Below are 17787 nucleotides of genomic sequence, written 5' to 3' on the forward strand. Positions count from 1 at the left end.
ATAATTGAGAGGTTTAATGGTGAGTTTATGGAATACTGTTTCCTCCCAATGGGCCAGGTAGATCTGGTCTGTGTATGATGGTAAGTAGGCCTACTTCCGGCCCAACACATTGTTTATTGTTAAAGGTGAAGTCATTTCTGGTGAGTTAGGGTTAGGGTTCATGTGTTCATGTCACTCTTACGTTGATACCTTCAAGTAAAGTGTTACCGAAACTTCTCTGGGTTCATTTGCTTTCTAATTATGATGAGTGTTAAAAAGTAACTGTATTATACCATGAACAAATACACAGTTTATTGGATGATGTTTATTGTGTACTGTGTGGAATCATTCACAAAACATAAATCATCGTTTGTTTTCAAAAACGTAGAAAACAAACTCAAACATTTCGGCAAATTCCAAATCACAATGAACTAATATCAACGTAATAACTCCCCCAGTTAATGATTTCTTTTCATTTCATAGATACAGTAATTCATCAGGCACTTAGTTAAAACACACATAATACAAATAAAAAAAGAGAAAATACATAATCAGTTATACTGAAATAGATGTTGCATAATTTCCAGCAGAACTTCTACTCATCCCCCCAAAAACCCTTTTTTCCCCCCAAAGTAAAAGTAAAAAAAGCAAAAACCAATCAATGTTTGAAGTGAAAGCAGTTTATAAAATCAAAATCCCACACAGAGAGGAAAGAGCACATGAGAATGTATGAAGGGCATTATTACTGTAAAAAAGAACATTTCGGTATAAAAAACACAGCAGGTGCTACATTTGTTTTACATTTCATTAAATGTCAAAAGAAGCTTTAATTCAAAGTCTTTGACACGTCTGACCATAGAAATAAAATGGATAGAAAGGCCACTGAAAAAATGGCGATTGTTGTTAGTTGTCATAGTGACAATATGCGTCAGTGGGGCCGTAAACTGTGACGCAGCTCGGGAGAAGTTCTCGGAGTTGCAGGGAGTGAGGAGGAGGGACAGTTAGACCCAGCGGCAGTGGGTCAGCGGACGCTAACGTTAGACCCAGGCCGCTAACGTTAGACCCAGCCCGCTAACGTTAGACCCAGCCCGCTAACGTTAGACCCAGCCCGCTGTTCAGCTCATTCTCTGTAACCGATGCAGCATAAAAGTACGGCGGAACCAACAAGGCAGCCAGCCAGCCGTTGTCAGTTGGCTAACGTTAGCTTGCTAACTCCGCCTTAACGTTACCCCCCTCGCCACATCGTTCACAGAAAACGAGCCGAATAAAGCGGTCACTCGTGGCGATAGCAGTGTGCTTAGTGTGGATGAAGCATGAAGTTAAGTTCACTCATTTATCGGCTGGCTCTCTGCCTCGTAACGTTACTACTCCACTGCTCGTTTGTCCGTTACTGTAAAACCTCAGCTCCGGGACTTGCCGGAAGTCGGCTCATTATCGCAAGTTTATACGTTACCATGGCAATAGTACACATACAAATGGCTGCTGCTCTGATCATTCTGCTACGCTCATTACAATGGAAATGGCCTTTCTATCCATTTTATTTCTATGAACTTAACACTTCAAACAGACAGTAGAGAACACAATCTCATCAATAGATAGGCATCTATTTTAAGGTAGGTACCTTAAAATGAAAATACAAAACACAGACTAATTCAATAAATCACCATAAAACAGGAGCATCAGATTATTCATCACTACATGACTGCTCCCTCTTTAAAAACAGTTTAAAATGGTCCCAGTCAGGATTATTAGGTATTAGGTAACAAATTCCACGTACTGATCCCCCGTACAGAATTGAGTTTTCAGAGCAAAAAAAGTGTCTCAGTTACCTAAATAAAAGATGTTCCGATATCAGTATCTGAAAAGCCTCCCATACCGCCTAAAATGCTGGTATCTGTATCTGAAAGTACTGGAGTTTATGCACCAATCGATACCACGAAATTTAGCCCTGAAAAAAAATCTACTTTAAAGTGGTTTATTCATGTTCTTTTTAAATAATTGTTGTTCATTGTTTGCATTTGTTCATGTTTCACAAAGAGTTTAACCTGAGCCAGGCCGACAACAATATGAATAATATCACATCCATACAGGGACAGTAGTAATCAGCTGTTAAAACATAATCAAATATATGACACACTGGTATCGGATCAGTACTCGGTATCGGCAGGGCTTTAAATTCACTTTTTTGATCACCAGCCAACATGGCTAGTAGATTTCAAAGTTACCAGCCAATCAGATTTTCCACTAGCCACATGTTTGTTTGTTTTCTTTCCTAACTAACTTTACTTTACTTTCGGTTCCTCTGGTTTATTTTCACCTTGTTCCGTTTGCCTTCACCGTTTCAGCGTAGCTCGTTATCGATACCACACGCTAGCCAAGTAGCCGACGGTTGTCGAACACGTCACGACAAAGTGTTCATGGGAAATGTAGGATTAGAACTACAAGCAGTGTTGCCAGATAAAGATCACGTTTCTAAGCCAAACACACCCAAAACCGCCCAAATGTCTTGGCAGAAAACAGACCCATCTGTCAGTAAACTCGGACTTGTCGGATCGTTTCTGCAGACGGCCGATTCAAACAGACGCTTCGTTTCATTCATCATCGGCCAAATTGGCTAGTAACTTTAAAATGTTACCCGCCAATCACATTTTTACCCGCCCTGGATATCGGGAATGAAAAAAATGGAATCGGAACATCTCTAACCTAAATGCACAGGAGGAGGAGTGGACCAGAATGCACTTCAGCAGTAAGGCACGCTGGCGTTTGTGTGATGGAATACATTATATATATATATTTTTTTTTCCTTTCTTTTTTTTTATTATTCTGGCTTTAAAAGATGGAACCATTGTTTCAACTTTTTTAAAAAGCAGAAAAATTGGCAAAATCTTTAAACTCCCGATAATGCCAATCCTGGAGGAATAAAAGAGAGGATCTGAGAGTCTGTAATTATCCCTACAAAGAAAGTATATGTAAATGATTTCTTTAAAAAAGGCATAACGTTAAGATGGTTTTGACTTTTAGTCACAAAGCAACTTAATTAAAAGGAGATGTTCCGTGTGTTATTATTAGTTTCGCCTGCAGAAGTTCTCGCGTTATATTATAGTTTTGTTTTCCCAAAAATCTTCCTGTGCAGCAGAAATGTGAAATATGTTTTCCCCGTTTAGTTTTCCCTCATTGTCAGCTCACATCAGAACATTGTTACAGACCCCTGGCTGTGAGCTTAATCAGTTCAGAACTTTGTGCAACTTCTGCTTTCGTTTCCCAAATTTTCAAATCGTTTCTATGTGCAAAAAAAAATCGACCAGCTGAAACCTCCCGACTGTCCGCGGTGTTGGGTTTTAGTTGGAGTGAAGGGAGAGAGCCACTTTGAGGCAGCCCAGCTCTTTGCCCTGGCTGCCCAGGACGCCCTGCACACGGTAGTCCCCGTTGGTCAGCCAGTAGGGCAGATCAATGTGGGGCAGGTAGAAGTCCGACTGAGGCAGAGAATATGATCCCTGCGGACACAAAGAGAGAGGAGCTCAGACTAGGGCTGCACAATATATCGTTTTTATGTTCGTCATCGCAATGTTCGACTCTTGGCAGCGGCCTAACAGTGTGCTTTTTTGTATACCTACGGTAAAAATATATAAGAACATTTTCTGTTATTTAAAGTACTCATATTATGCTTTTTGGCTTTTTCCCTTCATTGTGTTATATATCTTTTTTTATGCACATTATAGGTTTACAAAGTGAAAAAGCCCAAAGTCCAACATACCATCTCCAACAGAAAACACTGTTCACAAACTGCTCCAAACAGCTCTATTGTAGTCCAGCCTTTACTTCAGAGACAAACGTGGTCACTTTGGAACACGTTATAATGCTCGCCTAGCTGCTAGCATGGCACGCCCTCATACTCTGCTTCTGACTGGCTAGTAGTCCTTACCTAGCTACTGTCAGGGCACGCCCTCATACTCTGCTTCTGACTGGCTAGTAGTCCTTACCTAGGTACTGTCAGGGCACGCCTCATACTCTGCTTCTGACTGGCTAGTAGTCCTTACCTAGCTACTGTCAGGGCACGCCTCATACTCTGCTTCTGACTGGCTAGTAGTCCTTACCTAGGTACTGTCAGGGCACGCCCTCATACTCTGCTTCTGACTGGCTAGTAGTCCTTACCTAGCTACTGTCAGGGCACGCCTCATACTCTGCTTCTGACTGGCTAGTAGTCCTTACCCTAGCTACTGTCAGGGACACACCCTCATACTCTGCTTCTGACTGGCTAGTAGTCCTTACCCAGCTACTGTCAGGACACGCCTCATACTCTGCTTCTGACTGGCTAGTAGTCCTTACCTAGCTACTGTCAGGGCACGCCCTCATACTCTGCTTCTGACTGGCTAGTAGTCCTTACCTAGGTACTGAGCATGTGCGACTCCCAACAAAGATGGAACAGAAGTGTGATGTCTCACTCTGTAGCTAAAACAGAGAGCTCAACACACAGGGTGAAAAGAGGAGCTGCAAATATGGTGTTTTTTGAAAATTAAACCATGTAAACCTTTTTTGATATAACTTCTAAATACAATTATTAACCTGAAAATGAGCATAATATGAGCACTTCAAAACTCAACTAAATCTCATACAAAAGCTACTCAGTTAAACTTCTAAAAGAGAACTCTGTTATCTGTATTCTCCCAAAACCAACCTCTATGGTCGCCAAGAGTTGTCAGAGCACAGATCAATGTCCCATAATGCAATTCGTAGTGTGAATAAACATAAAACACAACTGTGAATCACAATCTATGGACAATTTCTGTTAAAATATACAGTCACATGTGAAGATGTGAAGATGGCGACTCTACGGTGGAGCCTGAAGTGACTTGAAAATTCTAACTACACGTTGCGGTGACGCGCGCCGCTCGGCCGTCACTTGGTAGCGTTGCATTCCCCCCCCGACTCATTTCCTGGTTCTCCTTCTCCATAAACAACATGAAATCAAGGAGAGGGTTAACTTTTCCTTCTACAGATTTTCCACTGTGGTCAGAAAGCACAGGGGAGACACTTTGTTTCTCTCACTATGCCTCTTGAGTCGCTACTCGCTCCAAAGCTAATCGCCGTCACTTTCTCACTCGCTCTGCCACACACTCCCCCCACACACACACACACACACACACGCACACACACACGCCGGCCCTGCTGTTCTCTTAAAGAGATCAACGCACACACCAATGCAGTGGTTATAAACCTAAGGCCACTTACTACGGCGAAAGTTCGACGAAAGTTCTGTTTCCCCTTTATGAAAGGCAGGTTCTCTTTCTGTGATCATTTGGAAAGCAGCAGGGAAACAGAGATGTGTTGTAGGGATGAAAATGTAACCTCATGGTTATAGTGACCAAAATTATCACTGTTTTCGGTATTATCGTGGCATTTTTAAAAGTGTGTTCAATATGTTCAGAAAGCACTGATAGGCCTACACAAGCTGAAATAGTTTCAAAAAGTGTAACCTTTTTCCTGCACGTTCTGCAGACAGGATAACTTTCTTCAATCAACTGTCGTTCGGCATTCTTATAATAACCAAAATGTACCCATGCTTTAGACTTAGGCCGGTTACACAATGGCTGCGTGGCGTGAGCGTGGCGTTTCTGTTGCGTGTCAGCTGTGTGGCTTTTTCTGTCTTTACACACCAGAAACGTGTCTGACGCGGCGCTGCTGCTGCTGCTGCTAGCCTTGTCTGTACTGTACTGATGTTTCCCATTGATAGAATGAAATACCATGTTAAACATAAATATATTGATTTGATTACAGCAAAGACAACGTCGGCAGTATAAAATAGGCTACAGAATATTTCGTTCTGTATTGACAGGTGCAATATTAGAAAATCTATTTTTATTTTTTATTACATTTATATCTGCATTTATATCAAAACCTAGAGACTTTTAAACAACATGTCATTTATTAATATGTATTAGTGTCAAAATGACAATATAAACATATTTTCCTATTCTATTTTGCCTGGAAACGCTTCCAACACGCTTGCGTACTGCGCGCATTTTGAGACGTGCGTGTCACGCAGGCAGTGTGTAAGCTCTAACCTGTTAACATGGGAGCCGAAATATAAACGGACACGCCACGCAACTGACAACACTCGCACGACACAGCCAGTGTGTAACCGGCCTTAGTCCTCTTAGAGGGCTGATAAATGTCCTGAGCGCTGTCATCTCCTTCCGCCATAATTCCAACTTCAAGAAACGCACGTTGTGGGCTACGCAGTGCGCCCGCGCTGCAACTTCAGGAGACTCGGATGAAGCTGGGGAAGGATTAAACACACGGTTTCCACACCGTGGTAAACTACCGTGATAATAATGATATTTTAAATGAAAACGGTAATTGTTATCGTCAACATTTTTATCGTGGTTTACCGTTACACCGGTAATCGTTACATCCCTAGTGTGTTGTTGTGAAAGGACTCACGGCTTTGAAGGGGCAGTGGCAGGGCAGGCCGTAGGTGTGGAGCGGCTCGGGACAGTCCTGACCCGGGGGGATCAGCTGGTTCAGGATGGCACAGGCGTCCGGATAGTGACAGCTGCCCAACTCCTCCACACACGGGACCTTCACCCAGAAACCCGCCATCTCCCTCTCCAGGGTCACGTTGAGCTGGGGACGGGGGACAGACGGAGAGGAGACAAACAATGTTAGAGGTTCCGGTGGACAGTTTGGAAGATCTGCATCCAAAATCCTGCAATATTAAATAAATAATGTCAAATAAAAAAAAAACATTTTCCGGTTGTTGAAACCCGTTTAATGCTTGTCAAACAAATATTTCAGAGCTACCTGCAGAAAGAACTGGTGAATGTCAGAAATAGTAAATCAAATGCAAATGAGGGGAGGAAATACCATATTTTTGAGTGTTTTCAGTGCTCCGAGACACCTGTAATTGCCGCCCAAAGTATGCCAAATATGTCTCACATGTCAAATCGACTGTATATGGTTGCAGGAAAGATGGATTCAGGGTCAAATTAAAACAAATCATGTTGCTGAAAACAAATACTGAACCTTTCCTTAAATATCAGGGGGAAAAAATTACGTGAGACCTCCAGAGTGACAAAAAGGTGACAATCTTTGATATAACAATATAATTTAAAAGATGGGAACATGGTGACGGTGTCATAAACACATTAAAGCAATAAAGAACAACGACAGGAGGAACAAGTCTGTGTGAAAAGAGACACGAGTTGATCTTTTGAGGAAGGCCCAACACGACAAAAGAGGACATTGTGGTCTGGTTACCGACAGGGAAGTGAGAAGTGATAACCATTTTATTGCCAGGTGATGATGATGAGTAACCTCACAGGCCTGTATATAAAAACAGGAAGCAAACTCTATCGGCTCCGCCTGGTTTTTTTTCTGGTAAAGACTGTGTGGAAACTATTTACAGAACGGAGGCTGCAGTCAGCTGTGGTTCAGTCACTTCCAACGGACAGTATGAATATAACGATGCACTGTGAATCGGTTAAAAATCCACATGAATCGTGTAGATTAAGAGAAGTGACGAAGTGTAACCTCAGACAGCCAATCACCATTATCATTAGATCTTGGTAGAAGCATGCTGCATGCTTATTGGCTCACTGACGCTGACGAAATTGGATATTGAATGACGAGGCATTTTTCCATACTCGATACTTTAGAGGTAACAGGTGCAGTTTTGAAGTAGTAGTAGTAGTAGTAGTAGTAGTAGTAAACTTTAAGAGAGGGAGCTAGTTAAGTTAGTAAAAATCAGGGATTGGCTTAAAATAAGTCAAGTCAAGTTGATTTATTTATATAGCACATTTAAAACCAACCTAGCCTGAACAAAGTGCTGTACAAAGTTATATTATGGTATAAAAACAAAGGAAAACAATAAAAATATAGACACAATGAACATCATACAAACAACAGACTTCTATACAAATGTCCCTAAACTAAATCATACGCCAAAGAATAAAAATGTGTTTTAAGACGAGACTTAAAGATCTCGGCAGTAGAGGAGGACCTCATATGAATGGGAAGTTTGTTCCAGAGTCTCGGGGCCACAACGGAGAAGGCCCGATCCCTCTTTTGTTTTCATCCCAGACTGTGGAATAGCTAAAAGGAACTGATTCGACGATCTTCGGTTCCTGGAGGAGTGATGTAGGGTAAGGAGATCAGCAATATATAAAGGGGCCAATCCATGTAATGCCCCTAAAAACAAGTAACATTACCTGAGTCGCGTAAAACTACTAAAATGAGGACGTAACGTAACGTGACGTCATTGCGTCACAAACTAAAACTCAAGTTCATTTCAAAGTGACAGTTGATTTTTAGGGCCCTATTTTATTAGTTGTTTTTTTTAAGATTATTTTGTTGGCATTATAGGCCTTTATTTGGGACAGGACAACTTAGACATGAAAGGGGAGAATGACATGCAGCAAATGGCCGCAGGTCAGAATCGAACCTGCAGGCGTCCAGGGCCCTGTTTTAACGATCTAAGCGCACGGCGTGAAGCGCCTGGCGCAGGGGTGTTTAGGGCGTGTCCATATCCACTTTTGCTAGTGTGACGGCGGAAAAAAGGGTCTGTGTGCCGGGCGCAAAAGCCGGTTCAAAAGGGTTGTACTTAGTGTCTTCATTAATCAGAGGTGTGTTTTGGGCGTAACATGCAATCAACCAATCAGAGATCATCTCCCATTCCCTTTAAAAGCCAGACGCATTTGGAGCATTGCTGTTATGATGGAGGATTTGCACCGTAATATTTGTATTTGTAATCTTCTGCATGTGTGTGTGCTGCTGTGCGTCCCTGTGTGTGTGTAACAAGCATAGTGTGCGCGCGCTGTGCACGAGCCTAGGAGCATTTTACTAATGAGCTGTTAAAATAACAATGAAATGCTGCGTTATTGACTTTAGACCAGGTTTTTGTTGGTTAATGGCGCGATCACTTCCCACTGCCTCAAGATAGCAATACGCCCAGAATGCACCTGAACACACCTCCCTGTAAGACCAGCACGCCCATGGGTGCACAGATGGGCGCAGGTGCATTTGCTATTTAAACGACGCGGGCGCTGGACGGTCTTAAATTAGCAAAGACACTTGTGTTGAGCTTTGCGCTGCGCCGGGTGCAAGATAGGACCCTTAGTTTCAGATGGGACACAAACCCCCGGTCTCCTGGGTGAAAGTCCTGTGTTTGAGAGATCCACCCGTCTGGCCGTTTTAATTACTGCTCAGAATGATCATAATCTCACAAGTTTTACCTTAGGCCTTGTTTGTTAACTGATCCTGGTCTGAAGACTGAGACTAGCAGTGCTGTGTGTTTCCTCTGCTGGCTGCATCACACTGTTATCTACAGTCCAGATTAAATCATTACTATCGACACATTTTTCCGCTTGATAACTAACAGTTATGAAACGGTTATCAAAACAAACTTTACTTTAGTTAAAGCAAATGCACGTTTCAGGCTGGTTCTGTGGTCTTAGTTAAATATAAAATAAATACCAGCATCTGGTGTTCTATTAAAACCTTGGACTCTTTGCACATGACTCCATTTAAACAACTCTTATCAGAGAGTTAAAGTAACAAAAAACCCAAAAAAAAAAAAAAAACTTAAATAAACCTAAAAAACCCATGTTGATACTGGTACTAATCAGGCATAATGAAGGCTACATTTACATTGCTACATGTTGGTTTTAAGCCAAACGCAATATCCGTCTATAAGTAATAATAAGTGTCCAGTAGAAAAACTAATCTCCGTTTAAACTAACACGCCCAAACCAAAATATTACAAGTTATAAAAATATAAAGAAAATTCAGGACAAATTTTCTTAAATCGTTGCTTCTTTTTTTTTTTTTAATGGAACACTGAACAGTTTTTCAGGGCTGCAACTAACGATTACATTCATTGTCGATTTATTCTCTCGATGAATCCATTTGTTGACGGATCTATAAAATGTCAGGAAATGAAGTGAAGTCAAAAGTGACAAATGTGCATCGGTGTTTCCCAAAGCCCAACATGACGTCCTCAAATGTCTTGGGTTCAGCGCTCCTCCCTCAAGAAAAAGATTTTTCAACTAAAGAAAATGCATTTTCACATCATTTTGAAACATTATTATTTCCATATCTGTGTCTAAAACATTGGAAGAGCAGACAATGAAAGCGACAACTTGCTAGAGAACATTACAATCATTAAGTCGGAGTCATTTAATCAAGTCATTTAGTTAGTTTTGACGCTCGCATTGATTTTCTAGACTGATAATGGAAGGGGAAACCCTGTGTACACAACGCAGCCTGACCTGCTCACATGAAGCTCACAGGATCAGCAGGTTGATCCAGACACAGCCTGCCTCGACCTTACAGAACAGCCAACAACAACCGGCTCCCTGCAGACAGACTATCTATTCAACAAGACAAGTTAAACGAGTGTTGTGCAACACTGTGTTCATGGTCCTATGATCTATAAATATAAATTTAGAGACTGGGGCCTCTGTGTCAGCGAAGACAAGTTCTGAGAGGCGTATTTCACGCTCAGTTGTGTAGTCTACGTGATACGCAAGTATGCGCAGTATACGCACTAAGAAAGGATTTCCATAAACCCACTTAAAAAATGTGCAACGACATGCTTTCCATAATAATTGTGGTACATTTTGAATTGTCATCTGTGTTTTTCTTCTTTGCATAGGCTAAATAAAAAGGTATTTCCACCGTAAATTGGTGCAAAAAAAGTGTATCAGAATGCAGGAAATTAAGTCTTTTTCCTTCCGGAGGACACCCAGACCCCCCCCATTATGATATGCCCCCCCATTGCAGCTGCAGCTCCACCAAAATGATGACTGAAAAACATATCTATTTTGGTACAAACATTTACCTGCCACGTAGTCTATGTCCACGACGTTCCACTTCCGGGATTGCCCCGTAAATTCCACCGTATGTAACTTTTTTTTCGACCGGATGTCCGTCCCCTTCCTCTTTCTTTGTGTTGGCGTTCTAAACTCCGGTTGATTTGTGAGGACTATGGTTAACTGCTCCTCAGATCTCTGCAGGGTAAATCCAGACAGCTAGCTAGACTATCTGTCCAATCTGAGTTTTCTGTTGCACGACTAAAACTACTCTTGAACGTACACGTTCCACCAAAACAAGTTCCTTCCTGAGACTATTTGCAGCGGCACCGTGGCTCCGTCCGGCACTTAGCACCGCCCAAGACTATGTGATTGGTTTAAGGAAATGCCAATAAACTAGAGCACGTTTTTCTCCCATCCCAGAATGCTGCGTGGACTAGCCAGACCCTCCTCCGCAGCGCTGTGGAGGAAGATCTGGCAATGTGAGACTAGGTTTTTGGAAGATACAAGGTTTTCACCCAGCATCAGTAATATTCTCCCAGGCTCGGCAGCCATTCTTGCCCTCTGAGGACACAAATCTTAGTTATGGCGCTTACGTCACTGCTCTCGCCTCGCCACAAAAGCCATCCTGTGGGGTCGGGGAGAGGTTACTTATATGCGCCATCACAAGCCCAATTCCACTTCGGATCTCTGATTCACCTCTGATTATTGGCTGGATTAAAAGGCGTACAGCCCTCTGAGATTTTACTCGCCAAAACAGAAAATGTACCCGCATTTGGGGGTTGGCGAGTGTTAATTTTGGGTCCAGCACAGGTTGAATGCGCATGCGCAGGTCAGCGGCCTATGATAATCTGGTCGGGGGTCACATCTCTCGCCCCGGGCCCAGGCGCTGTCTCACATCCCGTAGCCTAACTATTATTCTTCTGCGTTTTTCGCCATCGCGGCTGCCAAAACAGAGCGTTACCAGCGGAAACACTGGTACAAATACAGGTTTTTCCTTGTATCTTGTTTGAAAATATATCGATATACCTTTTAAAATATGGATTATACCACCCAGCCCTAAGTCAGGGTACTCACAGCCAGGGGAGCAGACAGCTCTACAGATGTGGATCCAGAGGCGGAGGCCGTTAGGTCTCCGGGGATGGAGATCGGGTCCGGAGACAGAGCCAGAGTCTTGAGAACAGCTGGATCATCTGGCTGCCCGCAGTTCTTCCAGTCAAAACCCAGAACCTGTCCACAACACAGAGTTCATAAGCAGAATCAGAATACAAATCATTAGGGCTGCAACTTAACGACTAGTTTTATTGTTGATTACTTTCTCAATTAATGGATTAGTTGTTTGGGCTATAAAGTGTCAGCAAATGGTGAAAAATGTCGGATTAGTGTTTCCAAAAGCCCAAGATGACGTCCACAAATGTCTTGTTTTGTCAAAAGATATTCAGTTTACTGTCACAGAGGAGAGAAGAAACTAGAACATATTATATATTATGTATATATACAAGCTGCAATCACAGAAATGTTACTTGTTTTTCATTGAAAAAGTCTCCAAACAATGAATCAATTATCAAAATAGTTTTGTCTGTTAATCTTTGCAGCTCTACAAATCATAGTTCCCCTTTAATTCACATTAAAGGGGAACTACGCAGTTTTTTTTAGCTTAATTGACCTTAACTGAACAGCTTCGGAGTCATTGGAATGGTTATATGACTTTTTTCGGGTTGAATGGTGGTCGTCTCTCTCCCCCCTAGCGCCTGTGAGCTGAAAAACCACCCTTGCAACGCCGGCCTCAGCGGCAGGAAGTATCGCGTGATATCAGGTCTCGCCATGTAACAAATTGCTTCACGGCACTGCACACATACGGCCATTCAGGAACCGGCTAACAAGGTAGTGATGGAGTTTTTCACACTATCGTCACGGCTGAGCCGGCAAAAAAGAAGCAGAAAGCTAGGGAAGCATTGTCGGAGGAACAGAGGAAGAGGAAACGGCAGACTGACCGAGAGAGGAGTCAGACAGTAAACATCGGACCTGCGTTTTCAGAATGGCGAGAACTGAGACAGACACAAGCCTGCAAATCCAATGCTGACCTGGCGTTCTTGCTGTTGCACTTGTAACTATCTTTGATCAGAAACTTTATCTGCCACAGAGTTTCTTGTCAGCTTGATGTTGGCAAACGCAAGTTGCTTTTGCTCCGACAGCGTTCTAAGGCCATTGTAGGAAAAAAGAATAATGTTACGGACCCGGGAGAGAAGGGTAATATTTCGAGAAAAACCTCAGTGGACATGGCTCCATGCGTTCGCCAGCTTCTTGCACATGACCAGAAGGAGAAAACGAGGTTTTACGACCGTGTCGCCAAATATCTATTCCGAAGCTGTAGGGGGAGATCTTTAGAGAAACCTGCGAGAAAACAGCGAAGAAATTGCCAAAACTACATAGGGCCCCTTTAACTCCTGTCCAAGTCTCACCAGTGTAGCTTTTAGACTGTTTTTTTTTCTACCTTCCAGACAGGTTTGAGTTCATTCCCATACGGAAATCAACTTGGCCAGACTTGAGACCTGAGTGAAGTAATCCATCATGTTTGTTTCTAACACAGTGCCTAACATGTGTCTTTGCAATCACCAAAATGAAAGGAGACATGAATTCAAAAACGCTAATAATAACTTAGGCTACTTTCATAAATTTGCTTTGCTAATTCATCTCTTCTATACGTTAAGTAGGCCTAAATATGTTGTCTTGTAAACTGTTTATTTATCATGTATTTTCATGTGCTTTTTTTCTTCCGATGTTACACTGATGTTACCACACTGCACATACTGTACATATCTGTCTACATGGTTCATACTGAATAGCCATATTTATTCTGTTTTCTTATAATATATTCTGTTAACACACTGCATATATCTATATTATTCTTACTACTATTATAATGTTACTGCTGCTACATTGCACATATCTGTACATGTTGTTCATACATTGTTCATATTACATAGCCATATGTATTCTGCTCTTGTAAGGTAACTGCTAATATACTGCACATATTTATATTTAATTTATATTACTCTAAACCACCTTCTGTAAACCAACTGTATACTACTGTCTACACTGCACTATATTTCTTGTCCTGTCTATGCACCACCTATCTATACCTGTCTATACTTGTATATCACATTGCACTTTTCTGCTCTTTTTTGCACTTCTGGTTGGACGCAGACTGCATTTCGTTGTCTTTGTACTTGTACTCTGCACAATGACAATATGAATCTAATCTAATGTAACATTGACCCATTTAGATAGATCTCTCTATAAAGGTATAACTGATTAACTGTGACTATTTTAAGGTTTGTTATGTTTTCATTTCTAATCAGTCCTAAAGATGAAAGGGGATTGTAAATATTTAAAGGGCAACCTGGACAGAATATTACGGTATTAATAAACAGTATCACGGTATTATTAGCAGTATTATGGTAGTATTAGCAGTAATGTAGCTAACAGTATCCATTTCACAGTTGTAAACATAAACATTCTCAACGGCCTTACATTCCTGGTGCAGTAGCTACATCTATGTAGCTATGTGAATGACATTAACTGACAGAAAGTGAACAAGGGGCCAGGCTGTTGCCTAGCAATGGAACCCCATTGAAAAGGTCTATTCTACTGACGGTCTCACCTGTGCCCTGGTGACTCTCCTCAGTCCGGAGGAGCTGCCGTTTACCTGAGTTCCAACCATAAAAAGGCTCAATGTTACCGTCACCGTGAAAAATACAACGTTATCCATGGTGTTGTCTCTAACCGGAGGAGTCCGCTGTGGCTCAAACTGGCCGTTAACGGAACACAACTGAGGAAGAAACTGAAGCCAACAGCCGTGTTGTTTTGGTTGTCTCAACAGGCTCGTTCGAGATGAACTGCCAACTGCGCCTCGCCTGTAAAGTGGACGAGAGCATGCGCATGCGCAGAAACTCGCATTGGCGTAAGGATGTTTGGACATTTCTGGTTACCAGAAGAAAACTTTAGACAGTGACAGTAGACCGTTATGATGGCAGAGATGAAGTTTACAAGGTGTTTGCTGGAGTTGCCTAAAGTATCTGCTAATGATATACGGAGGGTCGTCCGGCCATCCAGTACAACACCACGTAGCAAATTAAATAAAGGCTTCACATTTTACGTTTCATCATTTCTTTGCAACTTTGAAGGTAATTTGCTAACGCTAGCTAGCCTGAGCTAGAAGCCTTGCTTTGGTGTTTTAAGTCATGACTCCGTCCTGCTTCAGGTTAATCATGCTTTAAATAAAGTTTAAGCATGTGTGTATATACCTCTCACTTCATGTGTTTGTACTTCGATGAAAGTATCAGGTAAAAACAGGGCTTCAAATGAGATCTCTGTGAGAGACCAGCTAACTCCTAGCAAACTATTATGTAGCTCAATGCTGGACATTTCACCCCAAATTCCGGTCACTTTACTGTATTTGTATTTGTTTAGTATTTGGTTTAGAAGCCTTTATTGGTGTTTTTTACGGTACAAAGTCCTGCTACATACGTACATATATAGTATGTATGTATGTATGTAGCTATATATGCTCCGCTATGTCGCGTTAGCATGCAGCTATAATAGTTAGCATAATAGTTAGCTATGAGTATGCTAACGTTAGATTGTAGTGGAACGAAGCAGCACTTTCTAACGTCAAAAATCGCAGATAAAGGCTTCTGAACCAAACACTACTCAATCGGACATGTTTCAGCAGGAATGTGACCCGGAATTGGAGAGAATCTAACAACACTGCCAGCTAAGATGACATGTTTACTGCTGTTAGCATGTAGCTACTATAGTGGTATACAGCAGTGGTGGCTGGAAGAGCTGTCATCCCGTCTTCAAAAGGACACGTATGTACGTTTACACTTCATCGCATTAATAATAGACAGTCTATGGTTATTAGTCAAGACGAAGTATTAAAAGTAAAAACATTAACATAAACAACACAACAACGACGTCGCTACACGGTTTTGGATCAGTGACAAGTCTCGATTGTTTGTAGCTATGACTATTGTATAATACAGATTTAATAAAAAGTTGTGATGTTTGGTCATAAAGTGTTTCAACGCATGCGTGGTACAAATCGCACAGGGACATCGTTAGTTTTCTACTACGTAATTATGCGCATGCGCAGAACGGATCGTACAGGCGGTACGGATCGGGTACTGACATGGGCTTTGCTCATCTCGAACGAGCCTTTTATCTTCTGTTGAGAACATTGTAAACATTTTATTCATAGGTGCAAATATTTAAAGGTAAAACCCCACATCAATGGTTGGAAGAATGAACTTAAGCTTTTTGCTACATCTTTACAATACATGAGGGGAAACGCCAAAAGACTCTTGTATTTGTTGGACTTACATTCCCTAATGGACTAAAAGACCCCTAACATCTTATTTTATTTTCATTTTCTTTATTATGATTTGCTATATATATTGTCTCTACCTCAAAGCTGTAAACACGTTTTGGACAAATGTACTAACACATTGTGCCTTGATTGTTTGTATGATTGTTGTATAATAAAAAATAAAAAATCTTCTGTTGAAGTTACTTCCGTGTTTACAGTGTGTCATATGACCGCTGAGTCACGTGACGTGATGAATATAAATTATTAGACCATAATTTGAGGATTTTTATTTATTTATTTATTTAAAAAACTGTGATTCATCAGTCAACGGAATGCATAAAATATGGTAAAAATAAAAATTAATTAAAATATTCAAGAGCCTTTATTGTATTTGGGGGTTGCATTGGTGGGACTCAGTAGTTCATGTTTTATTACTTATTTGCTCTTATTAGTTTATTCATAATTGTATTTTTAGACTTATTCATTTGTTATTTATTATGTAGCCTATTTGTGAATATATTAATCAGTGTTTATTAAAATCCTGACTACACATCTGACTGTATGGTATGTTTTCATTTAAAACAGCACAATGGACAGAAGCCTAATATTAGCCTTTTTATTACACTGTGTAGATATTTTTTTAAATAAAATTCCATATACATATGGTCAGAAACCAAATCTGATTGTATTCACTGTTTAGCCATGTGAGATCAGAAATATATGTTCATATTTTGTTTTCCTCTTTTCACATTCATCATCATTGTGTTGAAAGTAAACATTTCCTTTTACTGTTGTTATAGGCCTGGATATAACTGGACGGTATGTGTTAGGCCTGGTTGTTTTCTAAAGGTAAACAATTATTATTATATTGTATATATTTGATTTTCCTCTAGGCCTAACATTATAATACATACATTGTGTTAAAAAAATGGTTGAGGATCTGTGGTTGTAGTTGCACGTAATGGACACTAGATGTCATTGTAGAAAAGCTATTTCACACACACACACACACACACACACACACACACACACACACACACACACACACACAGTATCTTTGTTGGGACACATCATTGACATAATGCATTCCCTAGCCCCTTACCCTAACCTTAACCATCACAACTAAATGCCTAACCTTAACCCTTACCCTCACCATAACCAGAACCTCATTCTGACCTTGATCCTAAAACCAAGTCTTAACCCTCAAACAGACCTTTAAAGTTGTGGGGTCCAGCATTTTAGCCCCACAAAGCTGTCGGGACCCCACAAGTATACTGGACTCCCGGTTTTTGGACCCCACAAACATAGTTAAACAAGAACACACACACACACACACACACACACACACACACACACACACACACACACACACACACACACACACACACACTGCTTGTAGCCTAAATTATACTTCAAATAGGCCTAATGGTGATGATTGTGATTGGTTATTAGGCTGATATTAAGACACATGACATACAAAGACACAAAAGCAATCAGTCTGGGATCTTTTGCACATAAAAACAAACAAGCTAAATAAAACATTATTAAAAAGAAAATCAGCCAACTTAAAAATTCTACGTCAAAAGTGAAAATAGGACTGAAAATAGCGTCAAAGACGGCAAACGTGTA

At 41.1% G+C, this 17787-nt stretch overlaps 1 protein-coding gene across 1 annotated transcript; it reads right to left on the reverse strand.

The window, feature by feature from the left end:
* Positions 1 to 284: 284 nt before the first annotated feature.
* Positions 285 to 14778, reverse strand: gm2a (ganglioside GM2 activator). Its single transcript, XM_078260008.1, has 4 exons — positions 14452 to 14778; positions 11865 to 12017; positions 6421 to 6603; positions 285 to 3473 (listed from the first exon to the last, which is right to left on the reverse strand). Exons 1-4 carry the CDS (start codon positions 14767 to 14769, stop codon positions 3318 to 3320), a joined length of 810 nt encoding a protein of 269 aa, XP_078116134.1. The 5' UTR covers positions 14770 to 14778; the 3' UTR covers positions 285 to 3317.
* Positions 14779 to 17787: the final 3009 nt, after the last annotated feature.

The sequence above is a fragment of the Sander vitreus genome, chromosome 10 (assembly GCF_031162955.1).
Source record: "Sander vitreus isolate 19-12246 chromosome 10, sanVit1, whole genome shotgun sequence".
Lineage (NCBI taxonomy): Eukaryota > Metazoa > Chordata > Actinopteri > Perciformes > Percidae > Sander > Sander vitreus.

Bases quoted from the DNA above. Each gene is read 5' to 3' on its own strand.
- gm2a (XM_078260008.1), bottom strand. From the start codon at position 14,769: ATGTCCAAACATCCTTACGCCAATGCGAGTTTCTGCGCATGCGCATGC. The intron at 6,604-11,864 runs GTGAGTACCCTG...CCCCGTCCCCAG, and splicing joins AGCTGTCTGCTCCCCTGGCT to CTCAACGTGACCCTGGAGAG. The intron at 3,474-6,420 runs GTGAGTCCTTTC...TTGTGTCCGCAG, and splicing joins GCCACTGCCCCTTCAAAGCC to GGATCATATTCTCTGCCTCA.